The 27,381-nt window shown below is 29.8% G+C and overlaps 5 protein-coding genes across 6 annotated transcripts in view; 1 reads left to right on the forward strand and 4 right to left on the reverse strand.

Moving 5' to 3' along the window:
- Positions 1-145: 145 nt before the first annotated feature.
- On the reverse strand, positions 146-2,861 carry LOC105122894 (uncharacterized). 2 transcript variants are annotated; one of them, XM_011022264.1, is made up of 3 exons: positions 2,570-2,861; positions 642-989; positions 146-561 (listed from the first exon to the last, which is right to left on the reverse strand). In XM_011022264.1, the coding sequence occupies exons 1-3, from the start codon at positions 2,624-2,626 to the stop codon at positions 343-345; spliced, it is 624 nt and encodes a 207-aa protein (XP_011020566.1). In that variant the 5' UTR covers positions 2,627-2,861; the 3' UTR covers positions 146-342. The 2 variants fall into 2 exon arrangements, with proteins under 2 accessions (XP_011020566.1, XP_011020565.1); XM_011022263.1 differs by having other exon boundaries at positions 642-967; positions 2,570-2,860.
- A 7,620-nt stretch (positions 2,862-10,481) lies between these two features.
- Positions 10,482-11,414, forward strand: LOC105122895 (RING-H2 finger protein ATL33). Its single transcript, XM_011022265.1, has one exon. It carries the CDS (start codon positions 10,640-10,642, stop codon positions 11,225-11,227), a length of 588 nt encoding a protein of 195 aa, XP_011020567.1. The 5' UTR covers positions 10,482-10,639; the 3' UTR covers positions 11,228-11,414.
- A 287-nt stretch (positions 11,415-11,701) lies between these two features.
- On the reverse strand, positions 11,702-16,161 carry LOC105122896 (phosphatidylinositol-glycan biosynthesis class F-like protein). Its single transcript, XM_011022266.1, has 8 exons — positions 15,782-16,161; positions 15,630-15,695; positions 15,408-15,450; positions 15,002-15,056; positions 14,540-14,588; positions 13,949-14,016; positions 13,435-13,543; positions 11,702-12,106 (listed from the first exon to the last, which is right to left on the reverse strand). The coding sequence occupies exons 1-8, from the start codon at positions 15,962-15,964 to the stop codon at positions 11,993-11,995; spliced, it is 687 nt and encodes a 228-aa protein (XP_011020568.1). The 5' UTR covers positions 15,965-16,161; the 3' UTR covers positions 11,702-11,992.
- Positions 16,162-23,546: 7,385 nt separating this feature from the next.
- LOC105122897 (anther-specific proline-rich protein APG-like) lies at positions 23,547-24,642 on the reverse strand. Its single transcript, XM_011022267.1, has 2 exons — positions 24,513-24,642; positions 23,547-24,280 (listed from the first exon to the last, which is right to left on the reverse strand). Exons 1-2 carry the CDS (start codon positions 24,619-24,621, stop codon positions 23,862-23,864), a joined length of 528 nt encoding a protein of 175 aa, XP_011020569.1. The 5' UTR covers positions 24,622-24,642; the 3' UTR covers positions 23,547-23,861.
- Positions 23,547-27,381, reverse strand: part of LOC105122898 (leucine-rich repeat extensin-like protein 3) — a 12,857-nt gene continuing 9,022 nt past the window's right edge. The window contains exon 3 of the mRNA XM_011022269.1: positions 23,547-23,811. The gene's annotated coding sequence lies outside the window, so the exon portion shown is untranslated. The remainder of the gene's footprint in view (positions 23,812-27,381) is intronic.

Here is a 27,381-nt window from a genome sequence, read left to right on the forward strand (position 1 = left end):
ACTATAGTGCAGCATGCCATTTACTGGAAATCATGAGGCAAGAATATGCCACATGAAAATCACAGGGCAACACAAGGCAGAAGAATCGGTAGCCGCATTATCGAATCTAAACATTGCTAGCCACGAGGCATGGCACATGAACAAATTACCAGAAGCATATATACATTTCAGGAGGGAGACAGCTACAAGCAAGGAGCGTGCACAAGGTGCGACCAGTTCCAACATATAAGGTAACAAATACCGCAAAGAAATATCTGGACAAAAACGTGTATTTCATGTATAAATTCTTCTAATTTTCCAAACAAGCCTACAAAAAGAAAAAATAAACGATCAAACACCTATTTAAGGTCCATCAGGGTCTTCATCCCCCACATCTTCGTCGCCCAATTGTTCATTTTCCTGAAGCATGTTCATCAGCATTGATATCTGGTCTTGCAGCATAGCATTCTCTCTCTCTACCTCGGTGCGTTTACTTTTTTCTTGCAGAAGTTGGAGTTGGAGATGTTCTAGACACCGTGCATCTTCTTCCAACTGCTCATTTAGGCCATCAATTTCTCGGTCCTGCAAAAATCATTCAATGATGATTCATTCCGCACACGCAGTCAAGGTGATTTGTAATCTTAGGCTTGTGAAACTAATACCTTTCTATTCATTTCCTGCACGGCAATCCTCCTCATACTCTCAACAACATCCACATTAACAAGCTTTCGCTTCTTTCCAATGAGCCAGCCCTTGGGATAGCTCGCAGCATCAAAATCCGGTGGAGGGAGTAGGGATTCTGCAGGTAGCCTTTTGCCGTTGATATTTGTTACAGGTTCCAATGGTTCAAAGAGGGCCTTTCGACGCTCAGAAAGCTCTGAAGCTGGATTCGGGTCCTCCATCTTTTCATCAGTGAAGGATTCTTCCTGTTTGTTGGGTGTTTCATTAACAGTGTTCTCCGTTACCTTCTCTAAATTCCTCCTGCCAGCTGTTGGAAAGAAGTTACCATTCTAGTTCCAAACAAATTTAGAGGCATGGCAGATCTATATCATGTATACCATAGCACTAAAAAATATAACAAGTCACATATATGCTACTGATATCGACAGTGTTATGCATTTTGAGCTTGAAGGAGAACTGTAAACAATGAAACGATTATGCTATTATGTTGAATGAATACAGAAAACTGTAATACGTGTGAACTAATCATGCATGATGGCACTTATCATACATTTTTCTGTGCTCTTTGGGAGCTTAGGCAAACCATAATGGATACTTATGAAACTGACAATCCACACACTTGGCTCTTTCAGAACAAACTTATACCAAGCTTAAGTTACTTGACGTCTACAATTTGCTAATTACTGATCTATCAGCAAAGAACTCAATTGATAATCTTTCTGAATGACAACAACATTGCCACTTTGTCCAGAAAATTATTACCCTTTTCTTCCTAGAGGTAATTAGGGGATGAAAAGAGAAAAGATCAGTATCTCCTATACCAAGTCACCCAGTTTTTCCATCTTTCAAGGTTAGAAGGCATAATTTCGGTTAACAAAATACCATTTACTATTGCATAAATCATAGATTCATCAACCAAAAATGTTAGGTGAAGCTGTCTTTATCACAATTCATATTAATCTATAAAGGATGTCCCCCGTTAGATGAAATTGGTAGTAATAAACCGAAAACGTAGCAAGATGGCCACTTTTGCGCTGCCAAAAATTAATAGCAAATTTCCGAAGTTCAAAGTAAGGCCAGGAGAGGTAGGCCAGATCAGGTGACTAAAGAAATTGACTCTCATTATAAAATCAAAAAACCAAAATGTTTAAAAATATATATATATCAAGTGTTTTTTTTTAATTTTAAAATTTATCTTTTATATCAATATATTAAAATATAAAAATAATAATTTTAAACTAAAAAAAAAAAGGGCCATTACCAAATGCTACTATTCAAGAAACCATCCTCGATAATTGGGGATAATTGCTGTTTTCTTGTAAGAAATAACAAAAGGAAAAGTAACTAAAAAGGATAATAATGATAATAATAAGAAGAAAGAGAAGAAGAAGAAGAAGAAGGGGGAGAGAGAGAGTGATTTACACCAAACTGATGAATTAACGTACCACCAAAGAAAACAAGTCGTGACCACAAAAGAAAGAAAGAAAAAGGCAACAAGTTACAATAAACTATTCTCTCTCTAATTAACTAACAAATGTTAAAGCTATCATCTTTGCCTCTCTCTACTGTATGGAGAGAGAAGGTTCTGGTTAATAATTGACCATTGAAGTAGTCAAAGGATTTGTTCTTGTTCTCACGATGAATGTAAGAATTAAGCTCCAAAATGTCTGAAAAATGAAGTCTTTGACACAGATCTTTCAAGAGCATGCAACAAGAACTAGAATTTGTGACTAACATCAAATTTCAAGGTAGGGGTTTGGTAGACATGTTCGTAAAACATGCAAACATATAAAAAATGACCGAATTCAAACACTCCTTCTGTCTCGCTCTCTCTTGTTATCCCAGAAAGCAAACAGAAAGAAGAAAAAGGTGATAAGGAAGAAGTAGAAGAAAGATTATTTGGTACTACCTGATCTCTTTCTAGATTTCCAAAAGACCCTAGTTGAAGAGACTGGAGAGAAGCCATTCAAAGGTTCTGCTTCAACCATCTTCATATCCTTGATATTATTATCGTTCTCCTTTCCCATTAAAGAAGTTATATCAACTTGCTAGAACATCAAGCTCTCTCTTTGCTTCTAGACAGAGAGAGGGAGCGATGGAGGAAGTGGTTTCTTTGGTATTGAAGACAGCAAGCTGTGTCTGTTTCAACCTTTTCTTTTCTTGTATTTTGTTTGCCGTCTTCAGTCTTCAATCACCAAGGAAAGATTGTGGATAAATGATGCTGTTGTTATTTGTTATTCTGAATTTCTGGGGGTAAACTATATGATAATCCCCAGCTATTTCATGATGTCTATTACAGTCCATATAGTTTAATGACTTGTCAATTATCAATCTTTATCTCATAGTTTTTGAACTATTTAAATACAATTTTTTTGTGTTAAATAATAATTACATTTAAATATGGGGACGATTTATATTTTTTTTATCCTGGGTGTTTTAGGGATTCTAAGTATTTAAGGATTGGTAGAAATCATAGGGATGATATTGAATAATCTTGATCTACAAGGACCAGACCATAATATTCATTAACTTACAGGGATAAAAATAAGTTGACCCATTTTAGGGTCATTACCGGGACGGTAGCATCAAGGTGGGGTGTCGTTGATATCTTGAACGGTGGGGATTTTAGCTTAAGGCTGAAGATTTTAAAGCCAACAGTGGGTCCCATGACCTCTGCTTTGTGTTGTGTGCATTCACCCATTTTCTATGTGTTTTTAATTTCATGCACGTGTTATCTTCTTTGGCTGGTTTGTATTTGCCTGGTTTTATCATTTTATTGCCATTTGTTTGGTGTCCTCCCCCACCCCCACCCCCCCATTTTTATTATTTATTATAATTAGAATTCATGATTTTAAGTTTAATTTAAATTTAATGTTGAATCGGATAAATTTAACTAAAACAATATAGTTGTTTTTTTAAAAAAAAACCACAATTACTAATATCTTTTTCGAGCTATATTCCATGTCCATTCTACAGAAAGTTAGTGCAAATTATATTCTGCTTCGTGCTTTGATACCACGTGTTGTAAGAAAAGTATATATCCCATGATGCGTAGGGGAATTTATTGCCGGGAGGTGGAGATTTCTTGAAATTTGGATTCTGTGAGAGAGCAGCCTCACCAATCCACCTACTGACCTTCAATGGGTGAAAAAGCAGCTCCTTTTACGTTTTCTCATGATTCTGGCTTCGTCTTCAAGTCTCGATTTGGATGGTGGGTTGGAGAATGTAGTGGGGCTTAGCCTTTAGGGCTCAACATGAACCATGGGCAGTCTGGGCTGGGCTGGTGGTGAGGTTAGTCCAGTTTTGGGTGCTCGCCTCTGTCTTCATCGCAGAAGAAACTCTGACCATGGAAAACAGGATTCTAATGGTATAATTAAATGGTGGCAAGTTTTTGGGTTGTGTAGAACGTGCCTGTTCTTGAAGGTGATGCAAGATGATGAAGTGCAGTATTAAGATAACCTAAGGGCAAAAACCACGGATGTAATTAAAAATTACGAGACAACAATCCCTAGTAAACCCTCCATCCACCTATAGTCATATAACTCAAATCAGGTGATGCATTAACTAGTTCGGGTTGAAGAGTGTGTTTGTCAGTGTGAAGTGGTTGTTTTTTAAATAATTTTTTGTACTGAAATGTATGCTAATAATATTTTTTATTTTTTAAAAATTATTTTTAACATCAGTATATCAAAACGATTTAGAACGTACAAATCATATTAAATTTTAATAAAAATAAAAAATAAAAAAAAATTGAATTTTTTAAGAACGCAAGTTTAACCGCGTTTCCAAACACTATGGAAAAATAGGGTAAAAAATTAACGAGTTGGTTAAAAAATATAAGTTGATTCTTAATCTAAGATAAATCACAGTCAGAACCCAACAAAAACCCATTAACTTCATTAAATCTTGTTTATCGAAATAATTTCCTTGTGTTGGTGTTTTGAGAAAAACAATCGAGATCTAAATTGACTCTCCAGACCAGAAAACCAAGCCTCACCCACAGTTGACCACCAAAGATTTTTATGCATCTCTTCTCTAGAAACTCAAAAGGACAAAAACAAGTTTACTAGATGTGGGCTTGCCGACACATAAATTTCTTTATAAAAAATTATGTTTTAGTATCATAAGTGCATTTTAATGAAAGAAAAAAAATTATTACTCATGTTATAAATATGACTAGATCAAATAAATTATTTTATTTTAATTAGATGATAACAAAAAGTTAATAATAATAATAAACAAACCAAAATTAAAAAAAGAAGATCACAATAACTTGAAAAACAATTTCTAAAAATAAAAAATAAATAATTTAATTTTCAACCAATCAAATATTGAATAACAAAATTAGATAAAAAATAAAAAAAAAACTCAACTCGAGTTGACCTGAGCTAGCATGATAGACATGTTGTTAGGGTAATAAAAAGTAAGTTAATTTGGATTAACCTATCAAACTCACAGCTAAGTTATAAAATTAAGATAATCCAATAAAAAATAAAAAAAATCACGAAGCTTATTTTTTAAAAATAATGTTTAGCAATGAAATAAAAAAAAATCAAAAAAATATAAACCCTCGTTAACTTTTCAAACGTATAACTCAACTAATTAGACTAGAAGCATCATACATGGAAAAACAATAAAACCTAATCTCAGCAGATTAAATGTTGTATAATGAAATGATAAAAAGAAATAATTATGCAAAAGGATTCAAAACCAAAAATATAGCAACTAAAAGCATAATGATCAAAATTAAAATAAAAAATAAATTAGAGAACACTATGATTTTTTGATTGAATGATGAATTTGAAAAAATAATCACTTTAAAAAAAGGATAAAAAAATATAGAATGAATTGAAAAAAATAAAGATAAAATTGAAAACAAATAAAAGTTATACAAAAAAATCAAGAAATAAATTAGAAATAAAAAATAAAAAAGACAAAGTTGAAAAAAAATAATGTATTACAAATTAAATTGAAAGATAAAATTAAAAAAAATAAAATTATTATGAAAGAGTTAGAAATAAAAATTAAAAAAAATAAAGTTGAAATATAAATAACTAGATAACTTTAAAATTTTAAATGATAAACAAGATTTTTAAAAAAAAATTACACAGTCAACAATCAATCCTACCACATGCCCTCTCAGAAAACAAACCATGACAATTCCAATGACAAAAAAAAAATAGCATTTTACTTGTGTATTAACTAAAACTATTTTTATTTTCAAATTATCTTAAAAATATCTGTGTCATATCGATTCAGAGGAATGTTTAAATTTCTCCTAGTTTTGATCTCAAAATCTAAACCTAAAAAACAAAAAAAAAAAATCCTCTTAATCATCATAGCAAGTGCGCTTACTTAACTATATATCTATAGACTATAGATGTCAAGAAAAAACACCCTAAAAAATTAAATTAAACTAATTAATTAAACTAATTAAAAAATTTTAAAAAATTCTAATTCAATTTAGTTTAATATTTTAAAAAATTCTAATTCAATTTAGTTTTAGTTCTGTAATACAAAAACTGGTTAACTCAAATCAAACTAAACTGATTGAACTAACACTTAAACTTGCTATAAAAAAAAAAAAACTCTAAAATTAAACTTTAATATACTTCACTCTAGTCGCCCCCTGTACCATATGTCTTTCAAGGCATTCCTTTTTCACCACTCTTCTTTTCTATTTTTTTTATTATTCTTTGATTTTTTGGTTGAGCTGCTATGCTTTTTGGCAGTCAATCTCCACCCCTGAACTTAATCCTTCTATCTTAGGAATTTTTATATTGAATATGAGTTTTTACCTTTCCCCATTTCCATATAAGTTATTCTTCCCTTATAGGAACTCGGTCTTTCTAATATATCAAATAATATGGTAGATGAATCAGGTAGAAGATCGGCTGCTTCTCTCGCTGTCTTCGATCGACTTCAAAGCTTTTTCACCTTTTATGCTTAGCGTTTCCATTAAATAGTATTGATTTTTTTAATTTTTTTTAATTAATCTAATTGAACCAAATCAAAAATGATTGGTTTGAACCAGTTTTAATTCTAAATTAAAGAAATAAAAATTTAGTTTAGTTAGTTTTTTAAATAAAAACTAAACCGAACTATCCATGCCAAAAACTACTAACTAGGTCTAACCGTGGAGGTGATTTTGGATGCATAAATTGGATAGCAGGAGTCGCTGGCTCTGGTGGATTTAGCTCGCCTGCTAGTGTAGCCCTCCAAAAATTTGCTGCGATCATTGCATGGCCTCCCTTGCTGGCCTCTTGGTGATGGCGTTGGCCCCGGCTTTGGAGGTGACCTCAGGGTCCCTTCATGACTCGTCATGATCTCGGCTGGTGGCTGCAAAATCAACCTCTCATATAATGGATTTTGTGAAAGATAGCTTGAGATTTACAAGAGCATCTCCAATTCTAAATTGAATGAATGCTAAAATAAACGAAATATTATTTTAACTTTTCAATTTTTATTTGATGAAGTTGCTTGTTTTTATGTTTAGAAATTATTTCTTTATTGTTTTCATGTCCTAATTTTAAAAATATTATTTTAATATATTTTAAAAAACAAACACTTTTAATTTCGCAACTCCAGACATAATCTTTCTGAAGCACATGAACAGAGAGAACATTTATAGTAAAGGGGAGGTCCGGCAAAGCGAGAGTTCACTCCGAACCCAAGTGCTTAATTTACCTCTTAAGCCACCTGATTAATTGATATTTACGTTAGTTTATCTTATTCACCATTGTTCTCGTAGCAAGAAAATACACATAATAAATCGAGAGGGATTAAATCCCTCTTAGCAATATAAGGAGAAGATGGTTACCTGCAGGTAAACTTCTTGCTTGATCGACATTAATGGCTACAAGACCAATGAAAGCTAAAGCAGGGGCAAGGAGGAGAGCACTGGCCATTGGAGTCTTCGCGTTCCTTGGCATGTGCTTATATGACTACTAAGCATATAAGAGTTGTTGTTTTTTAGGCATATGATAGCTGAAGCAGGTAAATGTGGAAATGAAGCCTCCATTTTACACTCTAATTTGATAATTAGAAGGGGAAAATATAACAATTGGAGGTAAATGTGGCAACGAAGCTTCCATTTTTCATCTACTTGTTTTTGAAAATTAAAGAGGGGTAAGGAGAAAAATCTTTTGATTACTATTTTAAGGTAAAGAAAATAAAGATAATATAAATAGAAACATGTGGTTGAAGAGATAAAAATAAAAATATAAAATAAATTTATATTTGAGATAATTTTATAATGAATTTTTATAATTTTAAGATAGAAATCACATAAAAATATATCTTCTTTGCACTTGGTTTTCTTATTTTTTAATTTATTTATGTTGGACTAGTTTGAATTTAAATCTTTTTATTTTTATGTTTCAAAAAATAAATTTTAAAAAATAATTTTTTTATTTTTTATTTTAAATTAATTTTTTTATATTTTCAAATTATTTTAATATACTAATATAAAAAATAATTTTTTAAAAAACAAATCAACATCATCATCGCATCACAATTCATCCAAGCATCGCCTTTGGTCTAAATGAGTGTCCGACAGAGGTCACTCTGCATCCAATTTCTTATTGTTCTGGTCATTCTCACTACTTTTGCTTGGAAGTATAAGTTAGTTGATGTGTGCTCATACCTTAACATCAAGTGTCATTTTTAAGCTGCTTATTAACAAGTCTTGTTAATAGGACAAATTAAATTGGTCTGGATTTTCCTCGAAATTTCCAAGCGATCTTTGTTATTTAATTATTTAATGACGTGTGGGATGAAGTTGGAAATTTGTTAAGTGGATAATATAAATTATATACGCAGATTTTATATAATTATTTTGAATTGAAATATTTTTTAATATATTATTAAAATTTTATTAACTAAGTGATGACAAGCTAGTTATATCCATCCACGATGAAGGTATTTTGGTGATCTCCTGTAAAATGTAATTAATGAAATTCTTTTCATTCTCCAGGCAACCCTAATCAGCATGAAATGGGACCTTCTCTCCTCTAACTAGATTATACCAACTCAAAAACTAAGATTAACATAACCATTTAGGTGGTGGTCAAGTAGTAAGAGTTTGGGATCAAGAGGTTTTCTCCCTTTATGGTCTCAGGTTCGAATCCTGGGTTGCTCATATGATGGCCACTGGAGGCTTACATGGTCGTTAACTTCAGGGCCCGTGGGATTAGTCGTAGTACGCGCAAATTGACCCAGACACCCACGTTAATAAAAAAAAAAAAAACTAAGATTAACAAAAATAAACATCTTACATAAAAGGCATTTAACGCCAGATCTAAATAGAATACCTGCAAAATGATTGAGAAGTGGATGGGAAAGGAAGGCATCTACCCGTTTTGTAATCAGGTTTGGGGACATACACAGGATACATAACTTTGAGGGGGATAATGTTGAGTTAATTATAATTTAAATTTGATTTAGGAGTATTGGAAGACTACAATGATGTCACAAAGCTCGGATCTTAATGATACATGAAAAAATATTTAATATTTAATATTTGTTGGTAATAAAGTTGTGAGAGACCAAGCCAAAACCCATATCAGATATAATCAATTAGGGTTGTTGTTTGTTAACATGAGACAAGCTGAATTTTAGGTGGGTGATAAACTAATGATTTGATCTGTGATAAATCAAATGCAGTGGTGAAGGAATGATGAATGACTTGGATTTTTGTTGCCTATGATTACTTTAATTACCCAAGTAATCACCATTATTAGTAAAGTTTTTCACAGAAATTTACTTTTTCCTCTTTCGTTTTTTCAATTCTTAGTTATTTATACTTTTGAATTTTGAGAATTTTCTTAATCTAGATCTCTTGAAAATTATTAATTTTATTTAAATAAAAAAAAATGTGTTATAATATTAAATATCTTAATCTATATTTATTTATTTTTTTATAGCTATGTTTTTATTTTGTCATTGATTATTTTTTTCATTTATTTACATAATAGTTTGTAATTTATTTAATTAAATGAGTACATAATTTTTTTTTATTTTTGATATTTTATATAAAAAAACACATCCAGAAATTTTATATGTTTAATTTTTTAAATTTTTTTTTTTAATTTTTATTAATGTATTTTTAAAAATAATTTAATATGTAAGACCACAAATTAATAATAAATCGGACACAATCTTAATAGAAGGGTCATATTAATATATTTGGTTAGTAGAGTGACTATATAAAATAAGAAAAGAAAATAGAGGTACCAAATTAAGGTAATGATTGACATTTTTTTAAGGTGTTTTTTTGTTTATAAATACATTAAAATAATATAATTTTTATTTTTAAAATTTTATTTTTAATATTTGTATATCAAAATAATTTAAAAAATAATAAAAACATTAATTTTAAAAAAAGAATCATATTAAAAAAATTACAGCAAGAAAACGTAAACAAACAGTCGGCACAGGAATCTAGAATAAAGGGACTCAATATATCTAGCTAGAAATGATGCGTGGACCATTTGTCAAACAAAAGTCGACGCGTGTAGAATCTTCATTCTTACATGTAGACACCAATCCCTTTGTCAATTATTGCTCCTGCTCCAGCCATCGCCAGACCCGGCCCGGAAACTTAGAATTATTGGATTAATTCACGGATACTTGAATTAATTATTTTTATTAAAAAGATATTATTAAAAAAAAAGAGAGAGAGAATAATGTTGATATTAATTAGCCAAATTAAATTTGACTGGGCTAAATAAACTTTACCATGCCAATAATTAGTTAAAATTAGATTGATATTCATAATTTATAGAATCCACCGCCGGTGTAGGGAGCATGTAAAAGTAACCCGTAGATCCCAGCTTCTCAGAAAAAGGAAAAAGGTAAACAAGACAAAACAACTCCACCATCTGAAGTAATAATAATAAGCTAACAAAAATAAATAAAACCCTACAGCTATTTCCATCCTTTCATTGGAGTAATAGTTATCAATCGTCACTGTCATCACATGGAGCATCCACCTACCATTTTCATGGTACCTGAACCCCCACCTTTCCCTGCATCACCAAGGAGTGTAGATTTAGCCCCTCTTGAATTCATTCTTGCATTCATAGCAGTTATCGCCGTTCCCGCTCTGATCTACACCTTTTTCTTCTCTATCAAGTGCCCTCCTGGCCCTTTCAGGAGGAGGAGGCGTCACCGAAGCAGCAGTTCTATCATCTCTGAAACCCTTTCTGTTGCTGATATTGCTGATACCGACGACGTAAACGGTACAACGAGCGGTGACCAGAAAGAGCGGGTTTCAGATGTTAAGTTTCAGAAAGACACGCATGTGAAGGATGTTGGAAGTGAATGTCCAGTTTGTTTGTCTGTGTTTTCTGATGGGGAAGCCTTGAAGCAACTAAGTGCGTGCAAGCACTCCTTTCATGCTTCTTGTATTGATATGTGGCTCAGTTCCCACTCAAATTGTCCTGTCTGTCGGGCTTCTACTGCCCCTCCTGCCAAGCATCCTGGTAAGAATGCCTCCTCTTCAACATCTAGAAATAATGTTGACGATCTCCAGCAAGGATTGCCGGATGCGGCGAGTTTGGTTTGAGTACAAGATCTGGCATCTCATTGGCTTTTGCTTTCCTATATTGTAGAGTGAGCTATTATCCTACTTTACAGCCTAAAATCCAATGTCATTTTTTACTCTTTTTTTTTTAATTGACAAATCAATAGGAGAAGTTTGTCTACAATTTTTTCTTATTGTCTTGGCAAGTTCTAGCTCCAAAATTCTCCTTGCTGAATTATTGCGTAATCATGTTGGCAAGATGATTTGCAAAATGGCGAGGGTGACTGTATCTAATTGAGAGTATTACAGACGGCAGAGATGATGAATAAGAAATTTACTATGGTACTCGTTCAAAATTAACCTGGATACAGTCATTACAAAAAGCATCCAGAACAATATTGTGGCATCATTTTTGCCTTTCCACAAAAGCAAAGTTTGCCTATCTTGTTATTTTTTGACATGATGAAAAAATAACAAAACTTGATGAATTTAGTAAATCTTTGAAGCACGCATGAATAAAGTGCGCATTGATGCCTAAAACTTGATTTTCTACAACATAAAATATAAGAAAACATATAATTCTCCTTTGGTTGTCGTGTAAAGTGAATTTTCATGATAAAACCAATATGAAAAATGATTGATGTTATACATGCTGAATACTCGTCCAGGAAGAAGCCTGGCTGATTGTATCCATAAAAAAAAAAAAAAGGTATTTCAGTGGCGATCTTCAACATGTATGTCAGCAATCTCCAAAACGGCATGCTTGTTCCTACAGCTAGGTCAAGGTAAATAATCTTTCTTAGCATGTTAGTCTTCTTTAAGTCGTTGCCGTCTCCCATTTGCAAGAACAAAACCAGAACTTGCTAGCATTCCAACCAAATATCCAGTCATGGCTCCATAGGTCACACATATCGGCCATTCCTGTAAATCATAAATAATGAACATCAAGCCTCAAAAGAATCATATAGGAAGATGATATGACGAGGAAACAAGTAAAAGTCAGCAGGACTCCAGGGATGCCTGAAATGAGAAGCAGAAATATATAGTAAGGAATTTCCCCTGCAAAATCATCCTGGATCAGAGTCATGTACCGTAGCAATATGAAATTAGAGTTCAGTCTAAAGTGGGTTCCTGAGCTACGCATTTGCTAGAACCCAAAATACGTATATCAGATAATGATATTAATCTCTGGTTAGGAGTGTGGAAGAGAAATCAACTCAAAACAGTAAAGAACAAAAAATTGTTGGCTGACTTGAAGAAAATTCAAGTTGAAACTAGAAAAATAGGTTCAGGGTCTGTACAGAACCTCAAATCTATAACGATTGATAATGACATAAACATGTCGGAAAAACAAGCTAGACAGCCCAATTTATACTAGTTTTAGGTCTAAATCCTAATCTTTATAGAAAAATGATTCCTTGTTGAAAGTTATATAGCTAATATAGATTCCAACTTGCATTAGGATTCCTAAACTATAAGAAAAGTGAAAAAACAATGGAAAAATATTCAATAAACCAAAAGCTCCTATGTCATTAAGGAATCCCCCGATAATGCACTTTGTTTATTTTGTATCCTGAAGAGAAACAAGTTTCTTGCTGTATCTTAACTGTTGTGAGGCTTTAACTTATCTGAACACCTGTATGTTTCCTTACTTAAGCGGTCAAGTCCTCGACCTTGCTTTGTCTAAAAATGTACTGAGACCAATGCTTCCCTTGATTCCAAATAAGATTAAGCATCAAGCTCCAATAACCTCAAGTTCATCATTCTCAGCAAGTTGAACACATTTGCTATTATAGCTTATGAAACTAACGTTGTAGAGTCATTCATCACTATACTCCCTCCCACCTAAGACCTACAAAACTTCCGCACTCATTTACTGTAAAACAGAAGGGGCTCAATGCTCACCGAGTGAAAGTAGGAACAAGGTTCAGAAAGTGATTCCTTATAAGCTACACAGATAAGAAATGGTTTATCACCCAAGCAAGAAGCAGTATAAAGTGGGCCAACCCATGCCAGCCCATAATAGTCACTTTCAAAAGAGTGTCAAAGCAATTATGGAATTCCTGATATACAGAAGGGTAATAAACACCCACGATAACACCCTAGGGGATACATAATAACCTCTCTATGGATAAACAGTGTTCATTTGGAAGAAAATGACCAATATCTTCGCTCAAAGATGCAGCAGTTTCCAAAAGTGTAACAGGCAAAATCAAATAGTACAGGAACTGAAGGAAGAAGAACAGTACCTGCCATGGCCTTTCCCAGTCCAGTGGCATAGGCCAAGCTCCAAACCAGCCTCCAATAACAGCCCCATGCGCGGGTATGCAGATCATATATTCCAATGGTTCATTTGGCCTAAGAGTGGGGGAAAAGAATTCAACATTGATGCAAACAAATTTGTAGGAAAGCCAACCAGTTTTCTTCATGTGTCATGCTTTTAACTTCTCAGACTTGATTTTTAGAAAATTCCAGTCAGTTTGCCTTGCTGATCAACTTAGCAGACAAAACATAAGCTATTGATGGGCTCGCCCCCATTTCAATTCAAATATTGTACATATACCATGTCTAATCCCACCAAAAAGTTAAGGCTTGCATGTACCCAAACTGTGGTTCTCTTTGAACTGGAAAGAAATCCACAGTTCAAAGCAATGGAACAATTAAATTATTTCGTGGAGATAAAAGAGATGCTCAAAAAGAGCATTTGCTGTACACTAGAAGTCTAAACATGGACTAAAAGGCAACTAATGTTGGAAACCTTACTTTGTCTGTGCAAATATCCGTTGCCAGTATGTCCATGATGAACCAAATACTGAAGCAGCAGGTGCAAACTGCCAAAAGATATAAAGGCAATGATTAGACTTCCCCTGCTAAGGTAGAATTTGGGATTATAGCAGCAGTTACTTTTCAAAGTGTTTTTCACCTGGAAATGCATCAAAATAATATTTTTTTCATTTTTTAAAATTTATTTTTGATACCAACACAGCAAAATGATTCAAAATCATTAAAAAAAAATCAATTTGAAGCAAAAAAAAAGAACTTGAAAAATTTTCAAAAGCACTTTTTAAACACAAAAATAAAAACAAGTGCAATAAGCACAGTGCGGGGAAATAAATTTGCAGCCTTGAGACCCATTCACTGAATAAGAGAAAGTTTGGAATGAAATATAAAAAATCATGATACATTCATCTGGAGAGCAAAAAATTAACAATAAAGAGAATTAAATAGAACTGAAAAGATGAGATTATTATTAAATAGAACTGAAAAGATGAGATATTAATAATGTAGATTCAAATTTGATTCATCAAACATTAAGAATTATGCTAGCCAAGTTCAATAACAACAAATACTTACTGTGAATGATGACATAAGAAGAGACCAGTTTATGGTCTTTGGCAAGTACCTGTCCTCAAATACCAAAAAAGCAAATCAAACATGCACTCCAGATGAAGTTGAATTCAAAAAACCAAAGGAAATGATGCGGTCTGAACAGCATCATGATAATGAAAAATATTCATGAATCATGTTTATAATTCCTCTCTTCATAATTCTGAAATCGTAAGTCAATAACTAGAGTTGGGCAGCCACCAACAGTTATTGAAGCTCAACATCAAAACTTGTTTCAAACAAAATAGAACTTCACAAGGGACAATGAGGGGGGAAAGGAATTAAGAATCTGATAGTGAGAAAAGGTTTTCTTAGGGACTACAGCCTTAACAGTATTAGAAAGAATCTATCTCTTGCAACCTCAACTATGAATTCTAATTTCAAAATTTTCTCAAAATATTCAAAACTGTCAACAAGGAGCACACATACTGGATACCAACAGGAGCACCCAAAGCAATGGCTCCAAGTGCATTCACAAGAGCGCCTACAAAGTAAAAGATACAAGGGAATATGTTAAGTTGACATGATGCATATACAGAAAGTAACAATAATAGCCAGAAACTAAATTCAGCAGCAGCATAATTTCACTTACAAGATTTTGAAATACATTCCAAAATCAAATTGTTTACTTCTATTCATTTCAAACCTCAATAAAGTCTTGATTGAAACCTTGACTTCTTGTTGAGTAGGTTTACCAAGGTGACATATTTACATGCTAAATAAATAGCAGAGATATTCTAATATATTCAAAGCATACATTTTTTTATTCTGTATCATAAAACTAAGATACCAAGAAAAAAAAAAAAAAACTAAGAAAGCAAAGTTCAATACTGACCAACAGGAAGTGCCAATATTCCCCGTACTACAGCTTTCAAGTACTGCAAAATTCACAAAGATTCAAAAAAAGACAGATCAACTAAAGCAGGAAAACAAATCCAACAAAGGGCTTGTTTGGTTTCCAAGAAAATGAGAAAAAAAAAACCTAACTTTTCCCCATTTTCTAGAAAGCAAGAAAAACCCAAGAATACATAAAGAGCAAAGAATGACAAGGTAATACCGAGCATTGTTGCGGATCAATTCGAAAGCGGCTGTAAATAAGTATGACAATTGCACTCTCTAAAATCTAAAAAAATAAACAAAAAAAGATACCAATTAATAATTTAGAACAATAACTTCAAAATCAACGAGAGAGTGGTTTTTGAAGTGTACCCAGATGAGACGGAGGGTAATTGAAGGATGAGAGACAAGATTGATGGAGTAGAAATTGTGGGCTACCCATAATGATATTGCTAAGCCAAGTCCAGATATCAGATGGATGAGAAATGCTTGTGGAGCTGATACTGCTTTGGAGAGATTCTCCTTCTCCTTCTCCTTTTTTGATTGGTCGGCCATTGATGACTATCCGCCAAAATTCATTAAGCTAACACCAAAATTCAATCTGATTATGGATTTCTACAGTTGAGGTTTGAGCTTTGCTTCCGACGGGAAGGAGACGATGGTGCTGAGAAGAAGTGACGAAGAGACGAGCGGAGGGAGGAAGAATAGAAGCTAGTGAGAATGGTACGGTATACTAATTTTTGTACGCATTGATTTATTCCACTTCAATCCTTATATTTGAAATGTTTTCACTTTTACCCTTTACCTTTACCTTTTAGGTAGTTTCATCTTTTACCCTTTATTACTAAATACTCACCATTTTTCATGTTTTTATTTTACTTCTTTTCTTTTCTTTCACTCAATTCCTCATGCATGTTATAATATTTTTTAAAACACTTGAAGACCTAAATAAAATCTAAAAAAAATAATCAAAATATAGGTTATTTAGTGTTTAGGGACAAGTAATAGATTAACTTCTTGTTTAGTGCATGAATTGAAGTCAATCTAGAACCATATCTCCAACATATGAATACAACGTATGAATAAAGAATAAAAAAGGTTTTAATGTAATTTACCATTCCTATAAACACAAAAAATATGAAAATTGAAAAAAAAATATAAAGAACAAAGGGGTGGCTAGAACATCTCCTGTTTCATTAATAATTTACTGATAATTATTCTATTTTAAAATCTTATTTTGGGTATTTATTGTCATTATAAAGTATTTAACATCGCTAGATAATATTTAAAAATTCATGCAAAAATATGAACATGAATAAAAAAAATTCTTGTAAAAATTACTAGGGAATGATCCTATGGTACTTCTCAGGAAAAAATATGAATATAAATGATTTTTCTTGTAAAAATTACTGGGAAATGATCCTATGGTACTTCTCAAGAGCTTAATGTGTCAGAACACATGCCAATAAACTTTGTGAGGTAGTTTCGTAATATAATTATAGTTATTTTTTAAAAAATTATTTATGTTAAAAGATATGTTAATAATATTTTTTATTTTTTAAAAAAAAAATTATTTATGTTAAAAGATATATTAATAATATTTTTTATTTTTTTTAAAAAAATATTATTAATATATTAAAATAATTTTAAAATATTAAAAATATATTAATTTAAAATTAATAAAAAAATTCAAATATTTTAAAAATATTTTTGAAACGAAAAACAAATAACAGTATTATTAAAAGTGTTGATTAAATTAAATTATTAAAAAGAAAACTACCGGAGAAGGAGGTTTTATTGTATCTCTAGATGCAAATTATTATTCGTTGGAACAGTTACTTGACATTAAAACCTTTAAATTGATATTAAGAGTAATATGATTTTTCCATCCTCGTATAATTATTTTTAACTATTTATGCATATATAGGTTAGTAATCTTGTTTTTTATACTAAAATTACTAATTTAACCCTAAAATAAAAAATGCTTTTTAATAAAGGATGCTGTGTTTTTTTTAGTTTTTTAAATAATTAAATTATTTTGTTGCTTTTAGAGACAAAATCAATATAGCTATTTCACAACGACTCTTTTTTATTTTTATTTTTTTATATTGATATTATTATTAATAACAGTATTATTAAAAGTGTTGATTAAATTAAATTATTAAAAAGAAAACTACCGGAGAAGGAGGTTTTATTGTATCTCTAGATGCAAATTATTATTCGTTGGAACAGTTACTTGACATTAAAACCTTTAAATTGATATTAAGAGTAATATGATTTTTCCATCCTCGTATAATTATTTTTAACTATTTATGCATATATAGGTTAGTAATCTTGTTTTTTATACTAAAATTACTAATTTAACCCTAAAATAAAAAATGCTTTTTAATAAAGGATGCTGTGTTTTTTTTAGTTTTTTAAATAATTAAATTATTTTGTTGCTTTTAGAGACAAAATCAATATAGCTATTTCACAACGACTCTTTTTTATTTTTATTTTTTTATATTGATATTATTATTAACATGAAGATTACTTTAGAGCATTATTATATTTAACCATATAATAAATAATATTATAAAAACATATCAATGTCCTTGTAGTGTTTGAAATGTCTCAATACTTTATATGTAACGGGGAGACGAGTGCATTAAAAATGCCTCTAATTTGATGCTAACAATTATATTTTTATTTATTTATTCTCTTCGAATTCCATGCTAGACCTTTCAAAATTTCAGACCATTTTTTTCAATTTTTTTCTTTCAAATTTAGCCTTGTCCTTTAGATTACTGTTTTTAACATAAATATTTTATAAAACTACAAATGTTTTTAAATCTCACCTCTTTTTATTGTTTATTTTTTTGAATTTCTTTCTATTGTTTTAATTATTATTTTTTAGTTTTGTTCTACAATTTCATTTTTTATGAATTTTTTTCTATTAAATTTAATCTTCATTTTTTCTTTCCTTTTTGTTATCTTGTTTTGCTTTTACAAGTTTTTTAAATTAATATTTTTTCATGATTTCATTTTTCAAAATTAATTTTATTGAAAATTGAGCTTTTTTTTAACTTGTGATCAAGAATTTTATGAGTTATGAGCTTTATAAACTAAACCAAGTTTAGAAGATTTATCTATATTTGCTTATTTTTTTTCTTTTTTTTAAGCTATTTTTTTCTTTTTTTTTTAAGAGTTTTGATTCATTATTTTTTATGGCCGGCCTTTTATACGATGAGTTTCAAATTTATGACCAGTGTTATTGGTTTCAAAGGTTAATGCAGGTTGAATTTGATTTTTTTTTAATATCTATTTCAATTTTATCTTTTAATATTTGAAGTATAGAAAATTGATCTTTATGTTTTTATGTTTCCTAATGCAGGTTGAATTTGATTTTTTTTTAATATCTATTTTAATTTTATCTTTTAATATTTGAAATATAGAAAATTGATCTTTATGTTTTTATGTTTCCTTTCCCTTCTATTAGTTTATCATGATTTTATATTCATGATTGCGAGGTTAGTAAATTAACTCGGGCTGACTCAATTTTTTAATTATTATTGTTTTATTTTTATTCTTTAATATTAGATTATTTGATAATTGAGTTTTATAATTTTATTTAATCTGCTTTCAAATATAATTACCCTGGCATCATAATTGGGTATGAAATTTTGCATCTTGATCCAAATGGGCTCAAATCAAGATTTTTTAAATATATTTTTTTAAAATTTTTTTTATCCTTATAAAATTTTATTTGTAAGAAATTGAGCATCAATTTTTTTGCTTTTCATTTTGTTTTCTATAAACTCATCACGTTCTCATTTGATTTATTAAAACTAGTATTTAGATTTTTTTCTTCTTATTTTTTATAAAATTATTCTAATTTTATATTCATGATTATAGAATTCACAGGTTAAAATAATCTAAAATGTCAGTTTTTATCACTTTTTTTCGGTTTATTTATTATTTTATTTCAATTATCAATAAAAAATTTTAGCATTATGTTTTCACATGGATAAACATTTTGGCCACAGTGGGCAACAAACCTAGTCAAAAACTGATGAGAGAGACCACTACATATCAAGCGAGTTTGTACCCGTCCCATTTTTCATTTGTTTCACAAGGAGATGCATGGTAATATCATGCAAATTATAGGGCGAATACATTTAATTTCCTGGCAAAATATGCAAAATTATCAGAACTTTTACGAGAGTAATGCTTCTTTTTTTCAAAATCTATACTGTTGATAAAATAAACATTCAAGATCGTTTAGATTTTTTAACATATAAATTTTAATTATCAAAAACTTAAATAAAAATTAAAAACCACCACTTGCATCATACGGACATAGTGCTAGTTGCTACCTACATTATACTATATTTTAAAATACATGAAAAAATTATTATATTAGTATTATATATATATAAAGTATTTGTATTGTGAAACATGTTGTAGAGATAAAGTGTTTGTATTGTACACAATACTTTAGATATTAAAGGGTGTTAGTTTTTATAATTGTTATTCAAAAAATTGCCTGTTAGGTCATGACATGATTATCTAAACTAAAGCGGATCCCACTTAACAGCAAGACTTAAGATTATTAAAAAAAATTATTTATGATACTTTACCGGTAGTTTAATTATTTTTTATAAAAAATAAAAAACAAATTATAAAAGAAACTAATTAACATTTATATTTATGATACTTCAAATGTAGTTTAATTTTTCTATATAAAAAGTATAAAAAAATATTTGGATACTTCAAAGATAGTTTTGATATTTTTTTATAAAAAAATAAAAACAATTATAAAAGAAACTAATTGACATTTATATTTATGATATTTCAAATGTAGTTTATTTTTTCTATATAAAAAATATAAAAAAATATCTTGGATACTTCAAAGATAGTTTTGACATTTTTTTATAGAAAAAATAAAAAATAAGAAAATAATTAGAATTTTTGTTTAAGATACTTCTAGATAGTTTAAATGCTTTTTAAAAAAAAATAAAAAAAATTTATAAAAAGTAATTAGATTTTGTTTATGATTCTTTAAGGATAGTTTAAATATTTTAAAAATAAAAAACATTTATAAAAAAAGTAATTGACATTTATTTTTAGGATAATCAAGGGTAGTTTAAATATTTTTTTATAAAATATAAAAAAACATAACAAGAATTTTTGTTTATAATACTTCAAGAATAATTTAAATGTAATTTTTGATAAAAAAAATAATTAACATTTTGGTTTTGGACATGTAAGCATATTTTAAATATTTTTTATAATAAGTAAAGAAAATTAATAGGCATGATCACCAGACTCAAAACTTTTGTTTATGACACTTTAAGAATGATTTAAATGTGTTTTTTTATAAAAAAATAAATTAAAATTTTAGTTTTAGAAACTTCAAGAGTTTTTAAAATGTTTTTTTTATAACAAGTAACAAAAATTAATAAGGCAGGACTGCTAGATCCAAGATTTTTAGATTTGTCTTGGTAGCTATAACTAAGAGCTTGTAAGAAATAAAAAAATAATTAGAATTTTTATTTAAGTTATTTTAAGAGTATTTTAAATATTTTTTTATATAAAAAATAAAAATAATTTATAGAAAAAATTAATTAATATTTATGTTTATGTTATTTTAAGGATAGTTTATTTTTTAATAAAAAAATTAAAAAACTAATAAAAATTAATTAAGATTTGTGTTCAGGATACTTTGTAGTTTAATTTTTTTTTCATATAAATAAAAAATTATTTATAAAAAAAATCATTTAGGATACTTCAAGAATATTTTTAATATTTTTTATAGAAACAAATAACAAAAATTTAGAAAATAATTAGAATTTCTATTCAAGATTCAAGGATAACTTAACTTTTTCTAGAAAAAATGAAAAAAAAATATAAAAAAATTAAATAGAATACTTCAATAGTAGTTTAAATGTTGTTTTTTATAAAAAAAATAATTAATTAACATTTTGTTTTAGGATATTTCAAGGGTGGTATAATTTTTTTTTATAAAATATCAAAAAAATTTATAAAAAACTTATTTATGATACTTCAAGGATAATTTTAATATTTTTATAGAAAAAATTAAATAAATAATAAATATTTTCATTTAGGATATTTCTAAGATAATTTAAATATTATTTTTAGAAAATAAAAAAATATGTATAAAAAATTAATTAAAATTTTTGTTTTGAATACTTTAATCATAGTTTAAATATTATTTTTAAAAGAGGTAAAAAAATTTATAAAAAATTAACTAGCATTTTTTTAAAATACTTCAAGTGTCTAAATATTTTTTCATAAAAAATAAAAAATAATTAAATTTTTTATTTAAAATATTTTAAATATAGTCTAGGAGTTTGAAATAACCATCAGACCAAACTATCAGGGTCTAGTATGCCTTTTAGATTTATAGTTTTTGGATTTGACGTAACGTTATCATTAAATTTAAAAATACTTAAAATATTATATATAATTTAAAAATATATATATTTTAAAAAGTATTAATAGTTTGCTGTGAAACGAGAGACAATATACTTGTGTAATTAAAGATATGTTATGCTGGGAAAATCATGGTGGTTGACTGAAAGACCAAAAAAGTATCACTCTCGGACAGTGAACCCGTACGAAAACATTGTCACGTCAAGCATGGGCCAGAGGAACCCACTCAACTGAGGACAATGAGCTGAGTGGCGACTCATGAGGTACCGACAACTGTACTGTGTTAGTGGCGGCTTCCTCTACTCCTTTACCATTGTCGTTCCAATTTGTTTACTTTAACTTTAGGACCCCATGGGAGAGGGGTCCTAACCTACCACTCACAAGACTTTATGTTACAAAAGTTAAACTCATCATGCACACGACACCACCTAAATTATAATATTAAAAATTATTATTTTTATAATTTTAAAATTTAGATAAAAAATCAAGTGAGAACAATATCTAAATCATACATCAAGGTAATTATTAACTCATGTAAAAAAATCTCAATAATTTTTTTATCAATAATTAATTTTGAGCTAATCTAAATTTTTGATCAAGTCAGATTATATCAATTTTTTTATTTTTTTAAACCTAAATTTATTTACATTTTAAATTAGCTAAATTTATTTAATATCCATCAAATATAAAATAAGATAAATTATATACTTCAATTCAAAATATACCAAACACAATTATTTACATAGTATAATCTACTTCAATACAGTCCAATCAATAATCTTCAACATACAAAACATTGGCTAAATAATGGGAGCAGCTCTCTCTGAGTATTATACATAACTATAACATATATACTTGATATAACTTTAATTTACTAAAAAGAGCTGCTATATATCCATGTAAATTAACATAGCCAGCCAGCGTAGTAATTCTTTGTTTAATCTCAGTTATAGTGAAATTCAAGATCTGTTATGGCTTTAAAAGTTTGGTCTACATCCATCAAGTTATCCTACAACTCTCCGGTTTTAGATATTGTTTGGCACTATATTTTAAAAATATTTTTAAAAACATTTTGAATTTTTTTATTTTAAATTAATATGTTTTTGATATTTTTAAAGTATTTTAATATACTGATTTTAAAAATAATTTTTAAAAAATAAAAAAAATATTATTAATATATTTTTTTAAATAAAAAACACTTTAAAAAATAAACGAATCTTATTTACAAACACTCTCTTAAACGTAATAGTTCAAATCAATTAATAAGTGCTGACTCTCCCGCTTTAAGCTTAATAGTTCAAATCAATTAATAAGTGCTGAGATAAAATCTCAGAAGTTCAATATTTGATTTCAATAGCATAAATTTAAGTGTTTGGTCCTGCTGTAGATTTTCAAAAATATTTTTAATAAAAAATATAAAAAAAATACTTTATTTTTTTTATATTAACACATTAAAAACATTTAAAAACACAAACAAAAAAAGAAAGAAAAAACCTCTCTTAATATAAATATACATACATAGTTGCATGATGTGTTCAACCATCGTCTAGCTAGCTGTGCATCACGATAAGATCAGTCCCGAATTCATTTTACTGGGAATAAATGATCAACTAGATAGGTGTATGAATTCCGATACCCATATATAGCTGTGGTAAAAGCCATCTAGCTATTAATTAAGATGAAGAAAAACCAAGGAGGATTATATATATAATTTCATGATTCGCTGCCATTATTTGTATGCATAAGATTTTCCAGCTAAAAGCACTCAGCTAAGTACTGCTTTCTGTTAACCTCGCTTAGAGCTAGCTCTCACTAAAAACACCAAGCTAATCATGGAGAGAACTAAGATTTGCCAAACTAGCAAGAACATCACCCAACGGAACCTTGCTCTAGAGAGATGGGAAATGGTCACTGCCATAGCTCGAGAGCATGCTTATTTGCTAATTAATCTCTTCTCTCCTAGTTAACTATCCATTAAAGTAATTAGATGACCCCATAGGGGAAATTACTAGCCAACTCAAGTTGAAAATACATTTTGCCCTGGTGGTGGTCCTGCATGCACTTTCGGTTCAAGATCAAAGGTTATCTGACTTGTAGGAGATGCTGGCTTTGGAGATGGAGGTGAACTTGGTACTGGTCTTTCAAGATTTGTTATCATAGAAATGCACCCATCAGTGCATGGAGACCCAATCTCAAGCTGGGCTTTTGGTGATGCAGGTTTCGGGGGTGGAGGCGGTGATGGCGTGGTCCGTCCATAACTAGGCGTCACTTGACCGATTGATGGATCAGCTTTCGGAGACTCTGGTGGCGGAGATGGATACTTCTCGTAATTGCCCGTTAATTCCGTGGTTCCTGGTGAAGGGATCGGAGATGGAGGTGGTGGGCTATAAGTTCCTCCATAATTAGCTAGTGTTGCTACTTCGAGTCCAAGGCTATCTGCATCACATGAAGAAACGAAAATTTATTTAGAATATTTCCAAGCAATTCTATATTTCCAGAACAAAGAGATTCAACATTCAAAAATTTTAATCTCTTTAATTATGTAAGTCCATCATTTTAAACAAACCATGTTCGAATCAAGAAACAATTTATAAGATGAATAAATTTCTATGAAATTAGTGAGACTAGATTGATCATATATATGTCTAAGCACAAGCATGTTAATCACCTGGTAAAATCCTTGCTCGAGAGCCATTAATGGCTACAAGTCCAACAAAGGCTAAAGTAGTGGCAAGGAAGACAGCACTCGTCATCGGGCTCTTCATATTCTTAGGCATGTAATTAAAGTATGACACTAAAGCTTAATGGGTATGTGTTATTTATAGACCTTAATTTGCACATGTTCATATGTTGCTGTGGTGAGTTAGTAGGTAACCGTCCACATTAAACTCGACTTGTTTCTTGATATTAAGAAAAAAATGATACTATAATTGTCCGTCTAAATAGATTAACTAATACATATTCGATAGAAAATATCGTTTTTTTTTTTTACATATTGGGTAAAAAAATTGTCTATGGTTGAAAATTTTATTATTCAAATATGTAAGCCAAAGTTATATGATTATAATACGTAGCCATAATATTATAATTTGATTTATGACACCAGTCTAATTCACATTTACAAGCTCTATTGTTATAACACTAAATAAATAGATAAAATATCACTAAATAAATAATAGTTATTTTTTAAAGTGTTTTTACTTAAAATACATTAAAATAATATTTTTTAATTTTTAATTTTTTAACATTAATATATCAAAAAAATATAAAAATATAAAAATAAAATTAATTTTATTTTTTAAAAAAATATTTTTAAAACACCAAATTTTCAAATTAATGCTCTCGAACATTGCTCTCGAGGTCTTTTCACAAGGCATAAGTGGGTCATTGTACATGTGATATTAAATTAGTTTTTTCAAGGAGAAGCACCCGTGAAACTAGCTGACTGCTCGGTGCTTGATCAAATATTTCTACCTGGTACACAAAAACACGTTTTTTTTTTGCACATATAGGGTTCATTCGATCTCCACAAACAAGGACATCCACTCTTGACTTTAGACCGCGTATATAATAAAAAGTTGAATCAAAGACAATTCGGTGACAAAAATTCCAACAGTTGCATAGAACGAGAAAGGAAGAACTTAGTTGGCGTCCCTATTATCGAGGACTCATCCTTCGAAGTACTGTCGGACGTCAAGATAGGGATTTCTCTCGAGAAAGTTTGCTGCATCCACAAGAACTCGAATCCGAGACAACTTGCTTAAATGACCGGAACCCCTTCCACTCAGGCCAGCCAAGACGGTAACAGGCACTCTTTAATTGATTGCAAAGGAATAAATTACTTTCAATTCAATAATAAGTAAGTTGTGGAAAGTAAAACATTTCTTCAAAGATTTACACTTAGGGTTTGCCATTTATGAAAGTAACAATCATGGAACATGGTAGACTTTGAATGAAATCCCCCATAGTTGACTTTATGATGGGCGCAGCTTTCACAGAATGTTAGCAGTAAAATCGTGTAATCATGCACCAGAAGAATCACAAATTAAACCACCAGCTAATCCAGGATTATCACGTTTAGCCCCATTATTATTCACACAAAACCCAATTTCAACTCCGGTTTCAACGACTGGACCTGCATACACCAGAAGTGAAAAAGTATGATCTTTATGTGGTCTTTTTAAAACACAATTTTTGTAGTGGAGGGAGAAATCGCAGAAAATGTGGTTTGCGTGGAACGAATATTGTGGCCATGGTAGTTGCAATTCACAGAAATTAAATGAAAAATCTTCAAAAAGATTGCCTTCGTGCATGCGCTTGCTTGTGAACAGGGGAGACGAATTGCAGTGTTGGAGAAAAATTATACATTGTATTCTTAAATTTATTTAATAATTTAAGTTTTTAAATTAAATTAATTTTTTATATGATATAAGAGTTTTAATAACAAAATAATTATAAATTTTAATTTTATTAATTTTATTTATTTAATAAAAATTAAATACAAAATAGTTTGAGTTTATATAAATTTTAAGTTCAAAAATTTTTTATACAAAGAGATAATTCGAGAAGCTATACTAGAAAATAATATAATTTATATCTTGAGATTCCATTGAATAACTTAAATTTTTAAGTTGAATTGATTTTGTGATATAAAAAATAATTAATACTTCAATAATTTATCGTTATATACATCTTTTTGAGTTTTAATATGAAACCAATTTAAAAATTTATCCAATTAAATTTGGTTAACTCCATTGATTAAATTTAATTAGCTTAGATGACTCGGTTAAATCTAAATACGATCAAAGATTATTGTATATTATTTTAATTCAAAACAACTTTGAATTATTTAAAAAAAAATCAAAACAAAGTTATCTTATAACTGATGCAAATCCAAGTCTTTGGTGGTGGGTTGATAACTGTTATTTCATGACTTTATCCTCAAATCCTGTCATACTCGTAAATAAAAGAAACAACACAAATCGTTCAATACTATATGCATGCACCGTCCACAAATGCATCATCAAATATAGTAAGCTGAAATAGGTCGATGGCTATACAGTATTGTTAGCTTTTCTACAGTAAACAGGACTCCCAACCTTCCCTGCTGCCATCCACCTCTGCAACCAGAAGATACCAGCTCTCTGCAACCTCATCGTGTCAGCAGCTTCGAGTTACATGCCACCATATATTTTAACCAGACCTACATTCTCCTGGGAGTTCTCATTCTTAAACAAAGCATCCTGTAAAATGAAGGTCCAAACATTGTTGCAGAATCTGTATGTCCACAGATGTCCCGGCAGCACCCACAACCAGAAAAATAATAAATCTTTCCGATTTCTATTATAGCACAGAATACAATCTTTCTCCCGGAAAGTGTAGCAAATTGTCAACATTTTTTCTCAACCACCATCAACCACCATCAACCACCCTCTCCTTTAACAATCACCATCAACCACTTCCAACCACCATTCAACCACCCTCAACCAAGCTGTCAAGGCTCTCTTATAAATAGAGATAAAGAGAGAGCAATGTAA

The sequence above is a fragment of the Populus euphratica genome, unplaced genomic scaffold (genome assembly GCF_000495115.2).
Source record: "Populus euphratica unplaced genomic scaffold, PopEup_1.0 scaffold8.1, whole genome shotgun sequence".
Taxonomy (NCBI): domain Eukaryota; kingdom Viridiplantae; phylum Streptophyta; class Magnoliopsida; order Malpighiales; family Salicaceae; genus Populus; species Populus euphratica.

Excerpts from the sequence above, each read along its gene's own strand:
- LOC105122894 (XM_011022263.1), bottom strand. The coding sequence starts at position 2,687 with ATGGGAAAGGAGAACGATAATAATATCAAGGATATGAAGATGGTTGAA. Across the intron at positions 968-2,569 it reads GAAATCTAGAAAGAGATCAG|CTGGCAGGAGGAATTTAGAG; the intron begins GTAGTACCAAAT and ends TCTTTCCAACAG. Across the intron at positions 562-641 it reads TGCAGGAAATGAATAGAAAG|GACCGAGAAATTGATGGCCT; the intron begins GTATTAGTTTCA and ends TGATTTTTGCAG.
- LOC105122895 (XM_011022265.1), top strand. The coding sequence starts at position 10,640 with ATGGAGCATCCACCTACCATTTTCATGGTACCTGAACCCCCACCTTTC.
- LOC105122896 (XM_011022266.1), bottom strand. The coding sequence starts at position 15,964 with ATGGCCGACCAATCAAAAAAGGAGAAGGAGAAGGAGAATCTCTCCAAA. Across the intron at positions 15,696-15,781 it reads TTACCCTCCGTCTCATCTGG|ATTTTAGAGAGTGCAATTGT; the intron begins GTACACTTCAAA and ends TTATTTTTTTAG. Across the intron at positions 14,017-14,539 it reads TTCTTATGTCATCATTCACA|TTTGCACCTGCTGCTTCAGT; the intron begins GTAAGTATTTGT and ends ATCTTTTGGCAG.
- LOC105122897 (XM_011022267.1), bottom strand. The coding sequence starts at position 24,621 with ATGCCTAAGAATATGAAGAGCCCGATGACGAGTGCTGTCTTCCTTGCC. Across the intron at positions 24,281-24,512 it reads TCGAGCAAGGATTTTACCAG|ATAGCCTTGGACTCGAAGTA; the intron begins GTGATTAACATG and ends CATGTGATGCAG.